Source organism: Heloderma suspectum, chromosome 13 (assembly GCF_057233095.1).
Source record: "Heloderma suspectum isolate Gila_16-S chromosome 13, 16-S_ref, whole genome shotgun sequence".
NCBI lineage: Eukaryota > Metazoa > Chordata > Lepidosauria > Squamata > Helodermatidae > Heloderma > Heloderma suspectum.
Genome location: NC_139470.1, coordinates 25,397,681 through 25,421,660, shown reverse-complemented (window position 1 = coordinate 25,421,660; position 23,980 = coordinate 25,397,681). Strand labels below are relative to the sequence as shown.

Below are 23,980 nucleotides of genomic sequence, written 5' to 3'. Positions count from 1 at the left end.
TCTGTCACAAGCCTCCCTAGCAGTCTGACCCTTTTCCCAAGGAGCAAGAATAAACCCAGCTAATGATTTCTTTGGATAAGGGAAGTCTAACACATTCGCAGATACAAAGCATTTCATTTTAAGGCAGCTGCGATAAAAGGCATGCACCGTTTCACTTGTTTTACAAGCAAAGTGTGACGAAGACAAAGCTCATCTTCCAGCCACTAGGACCTCTCTCACCAGCCTCGGGCTGCAGCAGAAAGACTCGTGGGTCATTCATTGCTCATTGGACATTTTGTCTTTAGTTAACCCAAGCAGTTTAGTCAACTGCTTAGTACCCAAGACACTCCAAAAAGGTAAAGCCAAAGTTGGAAGTGGTGGACTAGAAAATGAACTTTTTCTTCCACCAATCAAATGAAAGAGATTCAAACAAGAACTCTCCCTCCCAAATACCCAAAATCTTAAGAGCAGTTGAAGTATTAAACTGAAACAGCAGGTCTTCCAAGGGAGTACAGATCTTACACATACATCATTTCAGTGCCAAGTAAAATAATCTCATAAAGCATGCCCCTGTACAGATAGCCTAGAAACCAGGCGTTCCAAAGTCTCCACGTATCTGAAAGACTGTTTTCATTATGAGCAAGAAGAAATTGATCTGTACTCAAAAGGACCAGACAGAGAGGGAGTGGCCAACCTTTTGGGCAAGTGTGTCAGAAGTCCAATGTATGAGACAGCCCCACTTTAGTGCACATAGGTAGCTCCCACCCACCCCCGCTGCAGGGCAGTTTTGACTCTTGTCTACTGAGCCAGAGAGCAGGCACATCATAAGAGATGCTGGCAGGCATGCAGACCTAACTCTATGGGCATTTTCTGACAACACCTATGATTCTCTCTCCTGGGATTTTTGTATTTCATACAAAACTGCATTATTTGTCCAACAAACCCAATATTGCCTGTTCTGACTGGCAGGGGCTCTCTTGACTCTTATGCACAGTGAATGTGGGAAAAGACAATGCAATTACTCATTCTAGCTAATGCTGGGATTTTTTACAGTCACATTACAGAATGCAGTAACGCAACTGCCCATATGAAAATCACCCTATGCTCTAAAGACCCATGAACCCTCATGCTTCAGTGCAGAAATGCCACAAACTCCTGCCACACAGGTCACTTATGGCACCCATGCCTTAGGTTGACCACCTACAGGATACACCATGACAGCCATTATTTGTACATTGTTTCATTGCACAGTGGAGTAGCGCTCAGCACGTGCACCATCTTAGAACACTGAAGAGAATGGACTTCCCTTCCACAGGATACCAATACAACAAGCAATACATGCACAAGTCTTCTGCTGAATCCCTCAAGCCCCAAGAAACAGCTGCAAATGCAGAAAGGGAGTCCCTAATGAAAGGTAAACACCGTTCCTTTCATTAGCTTCCACTGAGACACATACCCACTTCCAACCTAGCTGGATACAACCACCACTGAAAACGGCCATTACAGCGAGGGACAGCTGGCAGCCAAAGCAGGAGTAAATCATCTCTACCACCCACAAATTTGGCAAATCTTGAAGTGAAGATCCAAGTTCTTAAAGCACAGTTTTGCAAGAACAAGATTTTAATATATATAAATATATATACACACGTATATATCAGTAGCATATAGTATACATTTAGGTTCAGTTCAGAGGGGCAAAAGGAACCAATACCTTAATGAAGGATTCACTCACCACACACAGCAAGATATAAAACTGATACCTTTGTTAGGGAACAAGTTTAAAGGCAACATTTTACTAACTAGGTTTTGTTAAAAAAAAAATTAGGCAGCACAATAGCATAAAAGTATGGCATTAAAGAGAACCCTCCCCGCCCATACAGATCATAGTATTTCTGTGAAACAGGAACACACATCTGGGAATTATGATTTTGAAAAACTAAAGTTAGTTACCTGTAGCCAACCTCTTTCATAGACAAATCTGACCATCGGTCATATGGACAGAATGTTGGTGAACTTTTACAAAAATAAAAACCATTACACCTCCATAGTGTGCTATGTTTGGGGAGTCCTATGTTGGTTTCTTTCAAGGGAAATCCACATAGAGCTGGCCAGAGCTACTGATCTTTCAGAGAATGAATAGGTTTATATGGTGGCCAGAGACTTGATGGATCCTATCCTCACACCTCCGCTTTTAAGCAGGATATTTTAACGCCAGAGATAAACTTGTAAGTATAATCCCAAAGAAGTCACAAAAGGCACTAGGACATATGGTGTTTCAGAATCTAAGTTAAGTTGGGGTGAAAACAGACAACACCTTGAATTCAATACCAGCTTATATTCTGAAATCAAAACATGACTCAGGATACAGGCAGGAATCCCACTGAACTTACAGCAACAGGCAGCTCTTCCTGTTAGGAGTCTGAACACTCAAGTCTCCTGACTTTTTCTTTTAGGGCTGATCTACTTAATCTCTCTTCCAGTACCTGAAGTAACAAAAGGACTTTTGATTCTCTTCGTGCACCCTTTAGAACAGGGGTGGGCAACTTTGGGAGGTCTGGGGGCCATTTTCCCCCCCTGGACCCCCCTGTGAGCCCCCCCATATAACAATAAATACATTTTAAAAATAAATAAATAAATGGTGTCTGAAGGGGCTAGTAAGTATGGAGTACTCAAAGGGCAAAAAAAGTTTCAAGATGGCTCCCCTGGATGCCATTTTTTTAAATACTTCTTTTTACAATTTCAGGGGGCAGCGGCAGTGACGGGGGCCACATGCAGACCGTGGGCCGCACATTGCCCACTCCTGCTTTAGAATAAAGCATTTTGTCATGCTGAATAGCCTCTTTCAAAAGATCATTCACCAATAGATCATTTTCTGTCCTCTAAAGAAGGTCTGGCTCTGAAAGCCTTTTGGACTGGATATTTTTCCCTAAAAGGCAGCTGATACATCTCTGCTCAAGATGGACTTAGTCTTGCACCCATTCCAGAGAAACAGGTAAGAAGGAGAACTGGTGACCAAAACAAGCACTTTGAAGACACTACACGAGGGAACTTTTGTGGAATCCACACGACCACCTACACTTTGCTAGCTACAGTCAGGGGTTCTTTTTTGTATGTGAAAATGTGATTTGAAGGAAATCTAGCAAGTGGATCTCCTTCCAGGTGCCAGATGTCAAGTAGGGGTATAACAGTGGCTACTTTCTAGTTCTAAAGTCCCCCTACCACCTGCTCAGGCATATTTCTATTGCTTTGAAAAGAGAAACGCAGACGAAGAAACATTATCACACCCGCCGGGCCCTACTACCCATATCACAAAAGTTTAAGTCTCTTAGAAGCACATCTTCAACAAACATCAACATCAGATGCAAGACCAAGCGAAGCAGGAACAGCCAGGCTAAGCCATCTACAGATCATCATCATCGAACCAAGATACATTTCAATATGACAATGTCAAAACTGATTGCACACTTCACGGGGGCAGCTCCTTACACAAGCACAGAATTCTAGAGCTTACCGTCAGTGCTTGAATCTCTTCTTCTGCCTCAGCCGTGGTCTCCTCTAGCTCAGTTTTAGCCTCCCGGAGCTGACTTTCCAGGGCCGCACGGGCAGCCTGCAACCCTGAAATCTGAGATTCCCTCTCCTGGAGAGTGAGCTGCAATTCTGTGAGCTGCCGCTTCAGTTCCAATTTTTGTTCTTCATGTTCAAGGCTAACCTGAAGAGTTTAAATAAAGTATTGATATGTATGAACTACAAACTGAAAGCTTGCTTAAGACCTTTCAGCAATGCTCTTCCGCTATCTGCCCAGGATACAGCTTCCAGTCTGTGCGCAACGTAATAAATGTAGGAGGAGTAAGAGAATATTTAAATCTCCCTGGATACCCTGCTGCAGACCTAAAAGTTGCCATTCTCCCACAGAGAATTGTCAGACAGAGACGCCAGTGTGAAACAGCTGAAACAGAATAATGTAGTTTGATTCTGTTTGTTTTGGTCTGAACATAGATGATGGTTTCCCATTGCAGGTCTTAATTCACTTAGCAATGCTAAAACGATTGTGTTATTACTAGGGTTGTCCATCGCGGGAAAATCCGGCTCTTTGGGGTCCAATGGATCCCCATGGTGCCCCCAACTCTGCTTGCATTTGCAACCCGAGCTGCAAGTTAGTTCCCCAAACCCAAGAACTTTAAGGGGGGGGGGGGTATTTGCGCAAATCACAATTTGCGCAAAATTGCAGCCATAATAGGACAATTTGCACAAAATTGCAGGCATAGATGGTCTAATTTGCACACAGTAGACCACTTATGCCCACAATTTTGCGTGAAATGCGCTATGTATGGCTGCGATTTGCACAACACCCCCCCTATCTGCAAGCTGGCCCAACTCATTGCCCACTGCACACTGAGTTGGGTCAGCTCGCAGATGAGTGAACTGGAGTCCAGGGGGCTGGGCTGTCCAAAACCTGCTGAGCTCCACCCTATAAATGGTTTCCTCCAACATCCCTAGTTATCACAAATTAACACCATCGTGAATGGTCACTGTGCCTGTTTTGCATACATTCAAGCTCTAATTCAGTTGTCACAGGCTCTACTTCTTGCATTTCATTGCTCTGTTCAGACATCATAATAAATCATGGTTTATTGTGATGGAATGACCCTGGCCTCCCCTCAGGCTCATACACTCCCCCTGCTCCTGTGGTGTGACTACAAGGAGATCAGAAGCTTTCACTTCCATTTTTTATTAACTGCAGTTTAGCGTATCACCTGAACCCTAAACGGTGGTTAAACTTAACTATGGTTTGTTGAAACAAGCCAGCTTCATGCATCATGGTTTGAAGTTGGCTTGTTCCAAACAAACCATTGTTAAGATTAACAACAGCATGTCAGGTTTGGATGATTCAGACACAACAAGCTGTAGTTAATCAAATATAGAAGCAAAAGCTTCCGAACTCTTCCTCATGGCCATGCTAGAGGAGAAGCAGGAAGCCCAGCGGGAGGCTAGGCTTGTTGCTGTCACAATAAACCAGGGGTTATCATGACATCTGTATGCAACCACTGTGATTTAACCCCACTTTTAACAGCTTTTTGTCCGGTATACCCATGGTTCCCCAGATTCTAATTACAGGCTATTCACTCCTCTGAACTGATGCAAAGTTGCAGCCAAAAGCACAGCAGCAAAGGAGTGAAAGCCACTCCAGGAGTTCTAACTGAATCGCTTCAATCAGCCCACCCACTCTAGTTTTCTCCTGGGACAGGGGTAGCCTTATGCTAAAGTTGTCAATATCCTATTGAAAAAGTTTCAGGTACTTCATGCTCTTAGGAGACACGGTAATGAATGTTAGAGAATCTCTGAGCTGCCACACTGCTGGTGCTAAGTAACTATCAAGTACTAACTGGAACAGCAACATTATCAAGAGCAAGTATTAAAGCACGTTTTTTTTTTTTTTACCTCTCGCAACCTCGTCTCCAGCTCCAACAGGCGAGTCTTGTCAGTGTGGTCCTGATGACTGATTTTGTCCAACTGTTCCTCCAGCTTATTGTTGTGGGCTTCCAGCTTCCCAGCTTGTGTTTCCAGATAAAACTTCTGCTGTCTGAGCTCAGATATCATTTCTTCTTGGGCTTTCCTGAAATGAGGGAGAAGATGTGTGCTAGTCCAAAGGCCTGTTCTTTCATAGGGAAACAAATTGAAACTGCCCCTCCCTATGCCAGGAGCCACTGATGCACCAGCTGAATGTATCCCATCCCAGTATTCATTTGAAAGCTTGTATAAAAATTAAGAAACGGCACATTAGTCACTGGGTTGCTGGCAGAGAGCAGTAATGTTGACCAGCTGAGTCTTCTCGACTCACAGAAAAATTGGATAATTCATGCGGGGAAAATTGGCTAATTCTGAAACTGGGCATTAGGATAAGGAGCTAGCTGGTGCTACCATATTGCACCTTCTCTTGCCCTGTACTAAAGGAACAGAGCTCACCCTCTCCTGATTATGCTTCAGGATGAAGATATTCCTTCTTGCCAATCCTCAGCAAGACTCCAAAATAAGTTTTCAGAAGGTTTGATAGCTGGGATAACTAGATGCTCAGAGTGCATATATAATGTAGCAGTTAAGACCAGAGTGAGGAACCTCAGGCCTGGGGGCCAAATCTGGCCCTCTGCAGTTCTCCGGATAGCCACACCTCTTTCCCAGGCCCCACCCCTTCCACCAAACCACCAATAGTTTCTCAGCCATTTTTGTGCAGCTTTCCCCCCATTCTAGAAGTTGGAAACGCCTCTCCTAAGGCTCAGTTATTGGCAGTTATTGTTATTATCATTCTTATTAATTTCATTTCTATACTGCCCCATAGTTGAAGCTCTCTGGGCGGTTTACAACAAGAGCTTTAAGCTACAATTTGCTGACATCTTTTGTATTTTCAGCCCCTCCCCTTTTGCCTTTGGCTCCGTTCCTTTTGCCATTGAACCCACCCACCAGTGGAAGAGCTTCTCCAAAACTGAATCTGGCCTCTGGATTAAGAGATCTAGAACAGCTGCGGGGTCATGTGCTATCTCTTCCCTTCACCATGGTTAAGGCGTAATGGGCAGTATCATCAATCAGAGTTTGCTCATCAGCTGGTTAGCAAACCCTAGTTAAGAGGGAACTCTGGTTATTGTTAAACGTGGATAACCCAAGCTCAACATAAACCTTAACCTCACTAAAAGCTGACCAGAAACATTCACATGAGGCCGTGGGAATGCACCCATAACCACAGCTAAATGATCAGAAACCATTACATTTGCACAGGTCCCAAGTGACTTAAGTCTGCTGCACACCAATACATTCAGTGGCTAACAATAAGACTGGCAACAGTACCATAGAGCTTGCCTTCTTCTCTCCTCCCTTATAACTAAAAGTCTCAGGACCATCTCAAAGACTGTAGCATCGAGAAATGGCGATTGTTTCCCTACTCGAAGCTAGAAAGTGCACATTTCTTGTTTATGCATACATCCCCATTTCCCTCCCTCAGAAAGTGCCTCAGAACCTGAGCTAAAAATAAAAATTAAAAACAAGAATTAATCAGGTTGCATGCAACAAAAACAGGAGAAGATCAAGAATTTCATAGCTTGATAAAGCATCCCAGGTGCGAAAGGAACAATTCAGGCTAGCAAGCGTTAATAGCCATTATAGCCAACTGGCAGAAGACAGCAACTGTGATCGGTCGAATGAGTTTCCTTTCACCTAAAAAAAAAAGCTCTCGAGTCAAGGGCTCTTTGTGAAAAGCACAAAAAAAGGAGTTGCTTTACTATGAGTAACAGGCACTCTAAACTTCTCCAGGGCGCTGTGAGCCAAAAGACAGCTTAATAGCAGTTCTTACACTTACATGTTCCTCTGAGTAAATAGGCTGCTGTTTGCTGCAAGCTTATTAGCTTCAGACAATTCCACTATTCTCTGTTCCAGAGATCTAATCTTTGAATCCATAGCATTGAGCATCTGAAAGAAAGAGATCTATTAATATGGCGTAACAGGGACTTTCAGACTGTGTCCTGGGGAGCTCTGGGCTTCCTAGAATGCTTAGCAAAGGTTCCTCCAAGAGAATGTTAGCAGTGGCTGACAAACTTCCTCAAAAGACTACTTGCCTACTGCAACTGATCTCCCCTTGCAATGCACAACTGAAAGGAAAGGATACTGCGTATTCTAGAACACTTTTTAAGTTCATGGGAAGATGATGGGGAAGGCCTGGGGATCACCCAGAACTCACTCTGAATGGTGGGCGCACCCTGCAACACACTCCAGAATACTCTGTAGAACCCAGAAGTTCCATGGCAAACCTGCACGGGGTCTCTGTCAGACAAGACCATGTGAAACCAGGGCTAGATAATACGAGGGATTGCAATTATCTTTGGATATAAAGATATAGCCCTCAAGTTACCATGCACATCAAAGCATGGCCAATTGTTGAAATGTTGTTGTTGTTCAGTCGTTAAGTCGTGTCCGACTCTTCGTGACCCCATGGACCATAGCACGTCAGGCTTTGCTGTCCTCCGCTCTCTCCCGGAGTGTGCTCAAGTTCATATTCATTGCATCGGTGATGCTATCTAGCCATCTCATCCTCTGCCATCCCCTTCTCCTTTTGCCTTCAGTCTTTCCCAGCATCAGGGTCTTTTCCAGGGAGTTTTCTCTTCGCATTAGGTGGCCAAAATATTGGAGCTTCAGCTTCAGTATCTGTCCTTCCAATGAGCACTCAGGGTTGATTTCCTTTAGGATGGACTGATTTGACCTCCTTGAAGTCCAGGGGACTCGTAAGAGTCTTCTCCAGCACCACAGTTTGAAGGCATCAATTCTTCGGCGCTCAGTCTTCCTTATAGTCCAGCTCTCACAGCCATACGTTGCTATGGGGAAAACTATAGCTTTGATTAGACGGACCTTTGTCGGCAAGGTGATGTCTCTGCTTCTTACTATGCTGTCTAGGTTTGCCATAGCTTTCCTCCCAAGGAGCAAGTGTCTTTTAATTTCATGGCTGCAGTCACCGTCTGCGGTGATCTTGGAGCCCAAGAAAATAAAATCTGTCACTGCTTCCATTTCTTCCCCTTCTATATGCCAGGAAGTGATGGAGCCAGATGCCATGATCTTCGTTTTTTTAATGTTGAGTTTCAAACCAGCTTTTGCACTCTCCTCTTTCACCCTCAACAAGAGGCTCTTTAGATCTTCTTCGCTTTCTGCCACTAGGGTGGTATTGTCTGCATATCCGAGGTTGTTGATAATTCTCCCGGCAATCTTAATTCCGACCTGTAATTCATCCAACCCGGCATTTCTCATGATGTACTCTGCATATAAGTTAAATGAGCAGGGTGACAATATGCAGCCTTGTCGTACTCCTTTCCCAATTTTGAACCAATCGGTTGTTCCGTGTCTGGTTCGTACTGTTGCTTCTTGGCCCTCATACAGGTTTCTCAGGAGACAGGTAAGGTGGTCTGGTACTCCCATCTCTTTAAGAATTTGCCACAGTTTGTTGTGATCCACACAATCAAAGGCTTTAGCATAGTCAATGAAGCAGAAATAGACGTTTTTCTGGAATTCTCTTGCTTTCTCCATGATCCAGTGAATGTTGGCGATTTGGTGATGTCTAGTTCCTCTGCCTCTTCGAAACCCAGCTTGTACTTCCGGTAGTTCTTGGTTCACATGCTGCTGAAGCCTAGCTTGCAGGATTTTGAGCATATGAAATGTATCAGATGACAATTCTGCGGCGAATGTGGTCACACCCCACCATACTATATTATAGGGGGGGACATAGGGCTTGGCAAAGCCAAGTGGCCATCCCATCAGAGGCATCATCAAGTATATACTGTCATCTTTAAATTTCTACAAATATTCCAATAAAAATTTCCACATAAAATAACATTTAAATCACATTAAATGAGCTTTACTTTCCCCCCTCAAACATTTTAGGTCAAATACTTGTGGTGTATGGGTACAAAAAATTAACATGGGGTAAGCTTTGTTATTGTATTTTATAGTTTTAAGCTTTGTCTTGTAAACCTCCCAGAAAGCTTTGGCTAATGGGTGGGATAGAAATGTAAATAATTAATTAAACTTATTTACAAAATACTGCAAACTTATGAGCTGCACTGCCACAGGATGTGGGGATAACTGCTAATTTAAATGCTTCTGTAAAAGAGAGACTACACACAATCACAATGCCATGGCTACTGGACAAGACAGCTAAATTGAATGTACAAGTACAGAGGCAATAGACCTCCGAATATCAGATGCCAGGGACAAACAAGAAGGCTTGTGGCTTCGCGCCCTGCTTCTAGGCTTCTCGGAAGCCCCTGTCTGGTTAGTGTTAGAAAAGGCTGCTTCACTAGATGAAAACTGGATCTGATCCAGGAGGACTCTTATGATGCTTGTTGGGGTCAGCTCACCGATGCAGCAACTTCAGAATGTTTCAGCTGCCACAGAACTAGCGCTATGGCCAGGGCAACCCTATACTCCTAATACACATATCAAACTTTTGTAATTGGATTGTGAGGCACAAACTGCTTAGGAGGGCATACTAGCCAAGCAGGTGCAAACCAATTCCGGGCATCATCACATCTATACATATGAGTAGGATCTGCATGTTAGCTTGGTCATCCCAACCAACCAAACATTATGATGTCTGAATGAGACTTCACATACTGCTTTCTGTTCTGCAAGAATGTTGCATTTTTCCCGGGCTTCTTCCTCATGTTTCCTCAACAGGCTCTCGAGCGCATCTTTGTCTGCAAGATCTTTTTTCATTTGATTGTCCAGCACCTAAAGGAAAAGGAACAGACTTGCTTACTTCATTCCTATTTCCATTCATCATCAATGGGATTATTCCTGAGCAAGGGTGGCCCAAAAGATTTTGTTACAGGAGCTCAAGTAGCAGGGCTGGTAAAGGCAACAGCTTCAACCCTTAAAAGCTACTGCCTGTCAAGGAAGACAGTACTTGATCAGAAACGTAAAATTTCCGGAAATTTTGAGGCCATGGGAAAAAAACATTTCCTTCTGGAAAAATTGGAAATCTTGGAAAAAATGGAAAATAAGCAATACTTATTTCTTTAGCACTCTTTACAGATCTAAAGTCACTTTGTTGCTTTAAGACAGCTTCCCCAACCTGGTGCCCTCCAGATACTTTGGACTTCAGCTCCCATCAACCTCAGGCAGCATGGTTAATAGTCAGGAACAGTGGCTACAGTAGTCCAAAACATCTGTTCCTAAGGTTATTTTGGACTTAGTTTGCTCATAAAATTATCATTACATTTTAAAACTATTAAAAGTAAACTCAGTAAATTTGTAATTATTGTCTGAATAGATTAGAACTACATGGAGGGAGCAACCCTATGGCTGCTAGACAACGGCTAGACGGCCATAGGATATGCTGTTTTCCAGGAGAACTGACCTCCACCCACTTCCATCCTCCACGCTCAGAAGAGGAGCGCAGAGTAGCTGAAAAGGGGCATGGCTGGGGACATTCCACAGCGGGGAGGGTGGAAATGCCTGTACAACACATCCTATGTGTCGTTCAGCAGCCTCCTCCCCCACGCAGCCCTGCCTAGCAGAAAATGTAGGGCAGGAAAAGCACGGAGGGAACGATCCCCTCCATGCTTCTCCTGCCCTGCTTTGGATAGGCGGTTGCCTCCAAGTTTGGAGGCAGCCGCCTATCTGGATAGGATTGCACCCTAAATGACTGCTACAGCATCAGAAACACAGGACTCTATAGAACAAAACCAAAGCTGTCAAGAATGCACAGTAAGAATTTACTGTCAAGAATACACAATGGTGACTCTGCTCACATGTTGGGAAACTAAGCATACATGTCTATCAATAAAATATACTTTAGATCAACAATTTTAATAAAGTATGAAAGAACTAATTATGCTGGGAATCTTACAGAGAGGATTAAAAAATATTTTTCCCCATGGCTTCATTATTTCCAGACATTTTACATCTCTAGTCTTTCTATAAAAGTGTTCTTATTACATAGATTTTAGAAATCATTTTTTTTGGGGGGGGGAGTAAAGGCTGGGTAACAATATATACTCTGTCTTAAATTATTACTGAGACCTGGGTGGGGGAACTGGGAGGGGTCACTCTCTCCCAGCTGTGCCCTCCTGGGTACTCGGTGCAGCACCAACACCGACTTGATGGTCGTGGAGGGAGGGTTGCCGTGGTCTATAGGAATTAAATCTCCCTCTCCAGGCTTCCTGCTCATTCGAGTGCAGATCTTGCGTGTTTGTACCTTGTGTTGGGTACCCAGGACAGATTGGGGATTCTGTTGGTGTACCACCCACCCCGCTGCCCATCAGTCTCCCTGCCTGAGCTGACGGAGGTGGTCTCGGACTTGGTGTTGAGGACCCCTAGGATGATGGTCCTGGGGATCTCAACTTCCATGCCGAGGCCGCTGTATCCAGGGTGGCTCAGGACTTCATGGCCGCCATGACAACCATGGGGCTGTCCCAACATGTCATCGGCCCAACACATATAAAAGGACACACGCTTGATCTGGTTTTCTTGACAGGGCAGGAGGATGGTGATCTGAAAGTGGAGGAATTAACATCTGTCCCTTTGTCATGGACAGATCACTTCCTGCTGAGGTTTAGAATCCTGGCGGCCTTCCCCCTCTGCAAGGGTGGGGGACCTATTAAAATGGTCTACCCCCAGAGATTAATGGATTCTGATGGATTCCAGAGGGCTCTGGGGGATTTTCCTGCTGGTATGGCTGGTGCTCCTGTCGAAGCCCAGGTTGCTCTGTGGAATGCAGAGATGACTCGGGCAGTTGACACGATCGTGCCCAAGCGCCCTCTCCCTCTGAGCAGAGCCCGACCAGCTCCTTGGTATACACTTGAGCTGAGGGCAATGAAGCAAGAGGAGAGACTGCTAGAACTCAGGTGGAGGAAAACTCATGCTGAGTCTGACCGAACACAGGTAAGAGCCCACTATCAAGCCTACTCTGTGGCGACAGAGACAGTTCTTTTCCACCAGCATTGCACCTTCTCAGTGTCGTCCAGCAGAGCTTTTCTGAGTGGTTCGTGGCCTGTTACAGTCTGGGCCAGGGAGAGAGACGATGGAACCTTGGCGGCACACTGTGATAAGTTTGCAAGGCACTTTGAAGATAAAGTCGCTCAGATTCGTCATGAATTGGACACCACCATTAATGCAGTTCCATTGGTAGAGGCATTCAGAGCACCGTCTGGTCCAGTTTTATTGGATGAGTTTCAGTTACTGAGGCCTGAGGATGCGGACAAGGTGCTTGGCCAAGTCCGACTGACCACTTGTGTGCTTGACCCTTGCTCTTCATGGCTTATTAAATCAAACAAGGAGGGGATGTCCGGCTGGGTCCAGGAGGTTATAAATTCCTCCTTGAGAGAGGGAGTGGTGCCTGCTGCTTTAAAAGAGGCGGTAATTAGAGCACTCCTGAAAAAGCCTAAACTGGACCCAGAGGATGTTAACAATTATAGGCCAGTGGCCAACATCCCCTTCCTGGGCAAGGTGCTGGAGCAAGTGGTTGTAGGACAGCTCCAGGCACTGTTGAATGAAACGGATTATCTAGATCCATTTCAATCAGGCTTCAGGCCTGGTTTTGGAACGGAAACTGCCTTGGTCGCCCTGTGGGATGACCTCTGCCGGGAGAGGGACAGGGGGAATGCGACCCTGTTGATTCTTCTGGACCTCTCAGCGGCTTTCGATACCATCGACCATAGTATCCTTCTGGAGAGGTTGTCTGGGTTGGGAGTTGGAGGCACTGCACTACGGTGGTTCCGCTCCTACTTGGATGGCCGATTCCAGAAGGTGGTGCCGGGGGATTATTGCTCTGTGCCATGGCAATTGTGCCATGGGGTTCCGCAGGGCTCTATTTTATCCCACACGCTGTTTAACATCTACATGAAACTGCTGGGGGAGGTTATCCGGAGGTGTGGGCTGAGGTGCCATCAATATGCAGATGACACCCAGCTCTACCTCTCTTTCTCATCAAATCCAGGTGAGGCAGTGGCTGTTCTGAATCAGGGCCTGGGCATGGTAATGGACTGGATGAGGGCCATTAACTGAAACTCAATCCAGACAAGACGGAGGTACTGTTAGTGGGTGGTTCGTCTGCCCGGCTAGGTGATATTCAACCTGTTCTGGAGGGGGTTGCATTCTCCCTAAAGGATCAGGTTCATAGTTTGGGGGTGCTCTTGGATCCAGAACTGTCACTTGAGGCACAGGTGAACTCAGTGGCACGGAGCTCTTTTTATCAGCTTAGTCTGGTATACCAACTACGCCCTTATCTGGACAGAGATAGCCTAGCTACAGTGATCCATGCTCTGATAACCCCTCGTCTGGATTACTGCAATGCGTTATACGTGGGGCTGCCTTTGAAAACGGTCCGGAAACTTCAGCTGGTCCAAAACAGGGCAGCAAGATTGTTAACAGGGACTGGCCTGCGAGCTCATATTATGCCAGTACTTTTCCAGCTGCACTGGCTGCCAGTCCATTTCTGGGCCCGATTCAAAGTGCTGGTATTAACATTTAAAGCCCTTAATAACGGCTTGGGGCCAGGTTATCTGAAGGATCGCCTCCTCCCATATGTGCCTGCCCAGACCTTAAGATCATCGTCAGCGGCCCTCCTCCATGAGCCCCTGCCAAAGGAAGTGAGGTGGGTGGCTACTAGGAGGAGGGCTTTTTCTGCTGTGGCACCCCGGCTCTGGAATGAGCTTCCTAGCGAGGTTCGCCTGGCACCTACATTGTATTCCTTTCGGCACCAGGTGAAGACCTTTTTATTCTCCCAGGCATTTTAGCATTTTAGCTTTCTGAACTTTTAGCTTTGCTGTTTTAAATCTGTATTTTAAACTCCTGCACTGCTGCTAGGTTTTATTGTGGTTGCATTGTTATATTGTGGCTTTAATGTTCTATATATTTTAAATTGTTTTATTGTGTGCTGTTTGGTTTTAATTTTTGTGAACTGCCCAGAGAGCTTCAGCTATTGGGCGGTATAGAAATAAATAAATAAATAAATTCTAAAAGAAACTATTTCATAATCCAAAGCTGTTCAGTTTTGCAAAGAACAACAACAACAACAACAACACCCCAAAATGGTCCTCAGAAAAAAACATTTTTTCCCCAATTTTTTCCAGGCTTTCACATCTCTATACCAATGATCTCATGCAGTATAAGGCACCTTCTTATGTTCATAAACAAGTAGCATGCTCTTCTCTAGTTGCTTTGGGACACTACTGGGAACTATTAAATGTGGCAGAGCAGAAGACAGATTTGTCTATTGGAGCACAAGTTTTCTTGTACAAGTATCACTTGAATGAACAGGAGCTGATCAAGAGCATCACCAGCAAATTGCATCCCATGAGTCAGAACTGTCTCAGCCAACTTCAGTACTGCACAAAGCAACCACCCCAGCTTGCCTAATGGTAGGGCCATCTCTATGAAAGAGTCCACAAGCTAAGGCTAGTAAAAAGTACAATATGATTAGACCTGGTAAATAGACTTCCATTACAATGTATTTTTCCTTTGCTAATATATCCAGAGGCCTTTGATCACTGGCAGCAAAGCAACACAATGCATCCAATATCGAGTAATGAGATTATTAATGGGTTGCACAGTAAAGAATACAAACATTTCCTTTTATCACATCACCTCAGATTACATAGTGAATTACTTTATACTGGCATGTATGCATGCATTAGCAACATTTGTGTCTGTCACATTGAGTTTTGGTTCTTTTACCACCGAAAAAAAGATAATATTTGGCAATCTACCCCACTGTCATATAGAACATGTGGATATTTCACAATATTAAAAGAACTGTATTTTTAAAAAAAATTGAAGGGAAATCCAATGCCCTCTAATGAAAGATTATGCAGGTTGCAGTCTAATTGTTCAATCTTCCACTGCTCCTAAAATCAGTTACCACAGATCTCTATGAAACCCTACTCCTTATTTTCAAGCCTGTGTCAACTTGACATCCACACATCTATTAAATCTTTCCAAGGCATTTTCCTTTCTGTAAAGCCCACCTTTAAAATTCTTCAGTCGTGTTTTAGTAAAAGAGTTTTCAGCAGTTCAAGAGTTTCTTCACCTATCAAATTATTAGCCCTATATGCACAGCACAACAGCCCCATTTAATTTTTTTTTTTTTTAATCTGGCTATTGTAAACCCAGCATCGTGGTGGTGCACACTGACTAATCCCTCTGGCTGCAAGTGAGAATAACTAAACAACCCAGGGAACGCTCCATTCCAGAGTTGTTTGCCATGACACCCAAACCAGAAACTCTGCTTGTCTCCCCACAATATGCCAGAGTTGGAATGCGTGAGTTCCTGGTCTACACATCACAGTAAACAACCCAGGATGGAGTGTGCACCAGCATGCTGCCATGTTCACAATAACCCCGAATTGTAAAAAATCGCTACAATTTCACAGCAGCAGCACCCAAATCATAACGAAGAGGTATTGGGGGCAGGGGTGGAATCAAGAACCAAGAATTGCCTAATTCGGGTTTCCTTAATTTTAGACGATATCTATAATTTCACTGAGATGCGTCACATAATTTCACCAAGGTGATTCCGATGTGCCCTTTAATTCACTGCCACTTGCCCCTACTCTGACACTTAACTAGTTATGTGCTCCGAGCCAGCAACTCTTCCCTCCATTCCCCCTTCCTTTTCCACACCGGTTTTGCAGACTTACTGACTTTGCAGACTTTAGACTGACAAGCTGTGGGGCAGAGCCTGTCTCGGTTTTTTAGCCATGTTGTGCAGTGCCGAGATCAGATGGCATTTTATAAATACTCCAAGATTTTATTAAACAACATTACAAAACTACTTCTGGCACCTGGGATATTAAAAGTAAGCATCAATTACACCCATCCTAGATCATGAAAAAGGATGCAGAGTCTCGGGTTTTCACTAAGGAACAGATGTAGTTACAATATGATGGTTTGAGTCAAGAACTGGCTTCTTACAGTTCTGACCTGCAAAGCAACAGTCTCTTATCACATGATGGCAGATGGCAGGGAGGCATGTAATCTGCTCCAAACACTCAAGGAAAGAGAACATCTCAGTAATGGAGAAGCGAGGAGAAGAAAGTAGGGTATTAAAAAAAGAAAAAGAAAGAAAAGCATAAATATTGTGGGGGGGGGGTATTCAGAGGCCTATGCATCTTTTAAGTGTGTCTGAAGATAAAAGGTATCTTTACTTTGATCCGTTCTTCATACATCTGCTCTTTCTGTTTCAGATGCAACTCCAGGTGCTGTGCTGCCAGCTGTGCTTCCCGATGCTTCTCTTCTAGTTCCTAGAAGCAAAAATTAAATGTATCAAAGCACAAGAAAGGGGTGGGGAGAGTACAGGAAAAAAAAAACACACACAAGCTATTATACTCACTTCCTCTTACCATAGGGAGCAACTCCTGCCAAGGTTACAATGTTTGGGGCTTTTTAGTTTATGTCATGGCAGAAGTCTATAAAATTCTGTATGATGTGGATCATTTCTCCCACCCTCCCCCATAATACTAGAAGCTGGAGCTATCCAGTGAAGCTCAACAGTGGGAGATCCCCCATACACTACAGCAGATGTGCAGAACCTCAAGTCTGGGGGCCAGATCAGGCCTTCTAGAGTTCCCCAGATGACCATGCTGTGTGGTATTTTCCTGGCTCTTATGCAGTCCTCCCCCACCCCAATTCTAGGTTGAGCTGCCTCTAAGGCTCAGCTACTGGCAATAAGAGCTTTAAGCTAAAATTTGCTGGCATTTTTCGTATTTTGGGCCCCACCCGCATTCCCTTTGGCTCCAGCCACCACTGGAGTGAGGCCCCTGAGAGCTTCTCTGAAATGGAATTCAGCTCTTGGGCTGAAGGGGGTTCAATACTCCTACAGAGGGAACCGTGCTGTTGAAACAGCAAGAGGGTACAGGCCTGCTCATGTTCTCGCTGCACCACAGTTATACCACACCTTCAACAAGAGAAGCCATCAATGGGCAGAAAATGCTCAGAGACTTATAGAATCCAGTTACCACTACGGGAGGCCAAGAATGCGTCTTATCTAAGTGAGAACCTTCAATTTAAAGCCTAAAACGTAATGTCCTCATTACAGTAATTACATATTCCACCCCTTCAGTCACCAGGGCACCTACTTTGAGGCCACAGTAAAAGGCTGCTGTAACAGTAAACTAGTTGCTTCAGATTCCTGCCTGAGACCAATATTGGGCTAAGATGCCTGCCTTGAGCGCCATTTTTTTTTAACCAACAATATTACCGTGTGTGTGTGTGTGTGTGTGAGAGAGAGGGGGGGGGGAGAGAGAGAGAGAGAGGAATGACTCTAGCATCACTTTCGCAAGGCAATGGTTTCAGATGATCCCAAGACACCACAATAGGTTTCTGCAGAAATCCAGGTGTTACTGGTTTTGGCAATAACTGTAGTGCCTAGAATGCAATGTCACTTGAAATTATTATTAAAATGCATTATTTATCCACTAAAACATTTATAACCCAATTTCCCAAGAGGTATGTCCAAAGTAGGAGCAGATACCAAGGAACCTTCCACAGAGTCCAGGAGCATAAGTTTAACTCAGTAGACTCAGGGGCAGAGATAAATCACTGGAAAGCTTCTTCTTCAGCAGCTCCTGCTTGGCTGCCCCTGCCTCTGTTACCATAGCCACTGACAGCATCCACCTACACTTCCCAAAAGCCCAGACAAAATCTATGCTTGGTGATTGTCTTAGCTCTTGTCTAGCTCTAATATTTTCCAAAAAGGCAGACCCCAGTTCAAACAGAACCTATGTTTCTTTCAGAGAAATGGTATTGGTTATTTTTCCACTAACAGAGGAAGCCAGGGGCTTGCCATATACCGTATCGGACTATTTATCTAGGCCAGTGGAGGCTGGCAGCTCTAATTTCACTGGGGCTGTAAATCCATTCTAGGTTTTAGTCAGAACCAACCAGAACTCTAAAGGAGCTATCCAAGGTGCTGAACCCATTTGGGAATAGGATTCAGAACCTTGGATAGCTCCTTTAGAGTTCTGGCTGAGGCCCAGAGCGGATTCACAGCCCCACTGACATAGCAGCCACTAGCCTCCACTGCAAGTTAGGGAATTCTACAAGCTGGGTGACACAACCAAAAAGGCCCTGTCTTATATTGGGGGCAGGGTTCAGCATCAGCCAGAACTCCAAAGGAGCTATCCAAGGTGCTGAACCTATTTGGAGGATAGAGTTCAGCACCTTGGAATGCTCCTTTAGAGTTCTGGCTGGTTCTGACTAAAACTCAGAATGGATACACAACCATACCAAAATCAGTGCCACCAGCCTCCACTCATCTAGGCTGGTGTTGTCTATTCTGATTGACAGAGGCTCTCTACAGTCTCAGGCAGAGGTCTTTTAAAGATCCTTTTAAACTGTGGATGCCAGGAATTGACCCCAGGACCTTCTGCAAGGAAGGCACATGCTTTACTGCTGAGCTACAGCCCTTTCCCTTCTTTCCTCACCAAAACCTCTCACCTTCAATTAATCTCTCCCCAAATCTATTGTGTCAAAAAACCCATGCACTGTGGGGAAAAATAACAAAGGCAGAACACTATACAAAGGAGAGCACAGGATTAAGCAGAACATTTCTAGCTGGGAGATCATTTTTGAATTTTGATCATTTTCTTAAATATCTAGGGGTCTAGAAACATGCCTGGTTGCAATCACATTTGGCTATCATTTTTTAAGAGGACCAATTTATAGGCTGCATAGATGAGAGGCCAGGGGGAATTTGATGGGAACAGCTCCCAGTTCATCTGGACACATCCAGTGTTCCTAAGTCCCTGGTGCAGGAACCAATGGGGGAAGGGCTATGGATCAGTGGTACAGCACAGGCTTTGCATGCAGAAGGTCTCAAGTCCAATCCCCAGCATCTCCAATTAGAGCTGGAAAAATTCCTGCCTGAAACCCTGGAGAGCAATCAGTCAGTGCCAACAATACTGGGCTAAGATGGCCACCCCAAGTGCCATTTTTTGGAAGAAATGTGGGGTACGAATAAAGAAATAAGATGGGCCAATGGTCTGACTCAGCATAAAGCAGCTCCCTACATTAACTTATCACTACTCGTTTCCCTCCTCTACAATGCAACTGTCTCAGAACAGCAGACTTATCTCTACTCAATATATCAGTCATGCCTTCAGGTATTATACCCTAATCAATGCCAATTGTACAGGAAAGACACAGGACAATAGACTTCACACACATCAGTTCTCTCAGCTAAGAAGCTACAGAACACAAGCAACCTTTGCTTTTATTCTATTAACAAAATGCCCATAACTGCAATAGGTACTATTCACATTCTCACCCAGGCACTTCTCAATGGAAACCTGGCCATCCTAAAGGGATCGGGGGGGGGGGGGGTTACCCCAAACACACCAACTTCCAATTGCGATGTCTTACTTTTCCCTTATCTTATATAAGAACATGGTAGTGTAAGGCTTAGTACTAGAGATCAGACCAAGTTTGCTCATTTTTGTTTTACACTGAAGCTTGAGCAGTATAGACATGCAGAACATTTTGAAACTTCAAAAAGTTCAAAGCTTGAGTTTGGGGCAGCTTGGGAAGGGAGAGGGATGAGGCAAAGAGGAGGTTAATGCATATGCCCCACACTGTGCATGTAATGTACCATGTGACACACTGTGTATATGCATGTGTAGTAATGCTTACTCCTGTCACTCATTCATTCATTATATTTCTATACTGCCCCACAGCCAAAGCTATCTGGGTAGTTCACAAAAATTATCCTGTGAGCTCTTAAGAGTGCTGGGCCAATGAAAGGGCAGGCATAGAATATTGGGAAAGGGGCTGAAGAAAATTCAGTTGGTAACAGAGTAGGAGGAAGAGAAGCCAAGGAGAAAGAGCTGAAAGGACACCAGAGGGAGATGAGAGAAATCTTACACCATGTGTTTTCAACCTCAGTCTTCAAGAAATGGTAAATTATCTTTTAAAAGAGAACATCTTTTTTTGTTTTCATATTTGCCGGTTTATTTGTAGTACATTTATTTTAAAGTGTAAAGTTGTTCTAGTTATATGGGAAACAGGCAAACATATTTTTATTTAATCATTCTAAGACTACTAGCCTCCGTGGCGACACGGGATTTGCACTAGTAAGAGTGAATAGCAGCCATTCAGTTAGGCAGAAGAATTAAAAAAGATGTCTTGACCCCAGTCTTAATGGAAGACATGGAGAATCAAGCTTACTGTCCTGTCCAAGTAAATCCTTTTAATATATGGGAATCATATTGGCCAAATCAGGGATAGAATCTGGGTCTTTTGACACCCTGTTCCCAGGTGAGGTCAGTCAAACGGTGATATCCTGGTCTGATCCACCTCATCTAGACCAGGCTTTCCCAACCTGGAACTCTCCAGATGATGTAGACTTCAAGTCTCATCAGCCCCAGCCAGCATGGCCAATTGTCAAGAATCCTGGGAGCTGTAGTTTAAAACATCTGGAGGACACCAGATTGGAGAAGGCTGCGAAACGTGGGACACAACCAAACTTTGTGAAAGGATTTCCCCCTTTCTGTTTGCATTCTTTTAAAGCTGTTAGCTTTACAGAATTTGGATCATTTCTTTTGCCAATTTGGATAGCTCCCCAAACCCACAGCTTGTTCCAGAAACATAGCAGCTTTGTAATGGAATTTAGCTTCCTTGACTGTTGTCATCAGCAACTGCTATGGCCCATCTCCTCCACCAGGCTGTGAGAACATTGTCAGCACCAACTAAATAGACTGAGGATAATTCCCCCTGCTATGAGGCAGTGCTGAGGCTGATTCATCTGGCTGATTCAGAGCCTCATTAAGCAAGATGGGCCTTTCATTTGTCTCTTGTACCCTTTCCTAACATCTCCAATGTCTCATCCTTTGAGGGCCACTTCAAATGTTACAGATTTCCTACATGAAAAACACCTCTTTGTAGGCAAAAGCATGGAAATCATGCATTTATTATTGTGTCTATTTTGCAACACGTATCAGCTGTGAATGCTCTATGTATTAGATCACAATAGACAATTCAGTCCAGTATGAATAAACAAAATCCAGAAAGCTGATTGCCTGACTTCCCCAGGGTGTCTCATCCCCTTAAACCTCTTTTTTTCATTTTCTTTCAGTTTATAAAACTGTGAGGCAGGAGATGTGGCTTTTATCTTCAAACTGGTCCAACGGAACTGAATTCTGTTCTGAGCTGTCCAACCTGGAATGTCACCAAATCACATAGGTTGAGAAGGAGCCTCTAACCCCATCCTATAAGCGGTAAATATCAACTCCTCTAGAAAAGCTTAGAGTAGCACCAGTTCAGCCATTTGTTGGAACTACAAGAATTTGTATATATGTTGGGGTGTTTTTTTGCTTTGTTATTATTTGGATTGCCTACTTAATAGCAGCTACCTCTTTCAGAAACAGATATTCTGGATATTTAGACTTTACACATGCGTGTATGCATGTGAGTATATACACACACTTTTGGGACAACAGGATTGATGTAAAACAAAGGAACTCTAAACCACTCAAATGTACTTGGCTTGGTCATGCAGCAAGAAATAGATGAAAGTGCTCCTGCCCGACTCCAGGGGGAACGAACAAATAATAACTTTTAGAAGTCACGAGCCCAGCAAGTCTTATAGAAGAGAAGGTGCATTCCATGGAGGGGACTGGATCTTTAACAATTCTCTTCGGAGAAGAAAGAGTTACAATGACTAATTTTCCCCAACACAGAAGATGCAGCAGACATCTTGGAACATAGGCGAGATTGCCAAGACTTCTGAAGCTGGGCTCTGCAGATTTTATTGTCACACAACTCAAACACATAATGGGTAAGGAGTTTACAAACATGCTTCATTTAATGCGTAAAGCTTCTGTTAGAGCAACTGGAATTTTAATCTCTCTTACACGGCAAAAAGTAGCTTTTACCCTCTCTTACATGGCAAGTGAAGTGGCAGAAGCACTTCAATGATGTTGCAGAAAGGATTCCCACCAAATCCCGTTTAAAGTGAAATTTGGAAGTGCCAGCTGGTAGACTGATAGGCAGAAGACCAGAGATTTTACTAGAAACTGCATTATTTCTGATCGGTCCAACTAGTCGTCATCCCCATCTCCCCCCTCTCCACATTGCCACATCAAAGGCTGGCACAGCTAGTCTGAGATATGCCACATGTGCAATTCCCTTGGTTGTGCTTCAGCTCTCCCGCAAACTATTCACATGGTTGCATTGCTGCATGGGTACTATAGTCCAAGGATGGACAGACGGAAGTTCGGGATTTACAGGCAGATTTGCGAGTAAGGGGAAACATGCTAGAGGTTTATAAAATTATGCAAGGTGTGGAAAGAGTGGATAGGGAGACATTTTTCTCCTTGTATAATACTAGAACCCAGGGTCATCCACTGACAGTGAATGGTGGGAGATTCGCACAGACAAAAGGTAGAATGTTTTCACACAGCACATAGTTACACTATGGAATGTGCTACCACAAGATGTGGTGATGGCCACTAACTTAGATGGCTCCAAAAGGGGATTAGGCAGATTCATAGAGGCTGCTCTAATATTCTTATGCTCACAAGCAAGGGAATAGAGCAAAAGCCCTTCCCACTGTGGTTCCCCAGCAACTGGAACTTAATTATTATTAATTATTTACTGCACTTTTTATCCTGCTTTTCAAGCAATTATTGTCTCCCAAAGCAGCTCAGATCAATCAAAAAGCGAGACAGTCCCTGCCATCAGACTTACGAACTAAAAAGAAAAGACACACAAAGGAAGGGGAGTGGTGGGAAAAGAAAGAGGAGGGAGATCAGTTTTCGAGGCTAGAACAAGGTGGTGTGCTATAAGCAGGCATTTAAATGCACTTTGGGCCAGGCTGATCTTCCCTGGCTACTGTTCCTGCTTCAATAGCAATTGGTGGCTTTGTTCCTTTGTCCAATGGATGGGGCCAGAGTGCTCTTTCCCCTTCCTTCTTGTGTCCCAGGGCAACAGATAGTTGGAGTCGAGTGTTCTTTCTGGCAGGGCGGAAGATGCATGCTCCCTGCAACTGCCCCTTTTCTGATCAATGGATGGGCTAGGTTGCTCTCCCCCTTGGCTTGATGTTATTCCAGGCAAGTATGGGGTGCAGCCTACCAGGGGCCCTAGGTCCCCTGGCCGTGGCAAAAGCTAGAGTGTGCTTCCCTTCTGCTTTCCAGTCCCAGGGCAACGAAATGTTCCGGAATGTTAATAATCTGGAACACACATTATGCGCTCTCATCCTGTTCCACTTGCATGACTTAAGGCATGCAGGCTCTGAACCTGGAGCAATCATGACTAGTATCCATTGATAGTCTTATCCTATGTACATTTATCAGCCTTGGTTTAAAAGGGAATTAAACATTAAAAAACTAGATGTCAAGGAGGAAGGCCCTACATAAAAAAAAAATACAAATAACTGACATACTAGTTTTCCATGTGTAGGGAGTTATTTGCATTTATTTTATTTGTTATATGTATACCCCGCCTTTCCTCCAAGGAGCTAAAGGTAGTGTACGTGATT

At 44.2% G+C, this 23,980-nt stretch overlaps 1 protein-coding gene across 5 annotated transcripts in view; it reads right to left on the bottom strand.

Moving 5' to 3' along the window:
- CIT (citron rho-interacting serine/threonine kinase) overlaps positions 1 to 23,980 on the bottom strand; it is a 140,667-nt gene that overhangs the window by 53,332 nt on the left and 63,355 nt on the right. For all 5 annotated transcript variants that reach the window (XM_084820537.1, XM_084820535.1, XM_084820538.1 and 2 more), the window contains 5 exons: positions 16,656 to 16,751; positions 10,123 to 10,239; positions 7,325 to 7,434; positions 5,419 to 5,593; positions 3,491 to 3,688 (listed from right to left, as the gene is read on the bottom strand). In XM_084820537.1, the coding sequence (XP_084676663.1) occupies positions 3,491 to 3,688; positions 5,419 to 5,593; positions 7,325 to 7,434; positions 10,123 to 10,239; positions 16,656 to 16,751 (696 nt within the window). The remainder of the gene's footprint in view (positions 1 to 3,490; positions 3,689 to 5,418; positions 5,594 to 7,324; positions 7,435 to 10,122; positions 10,240 to 16,655; positions 16,752 to 23,980) is intronic.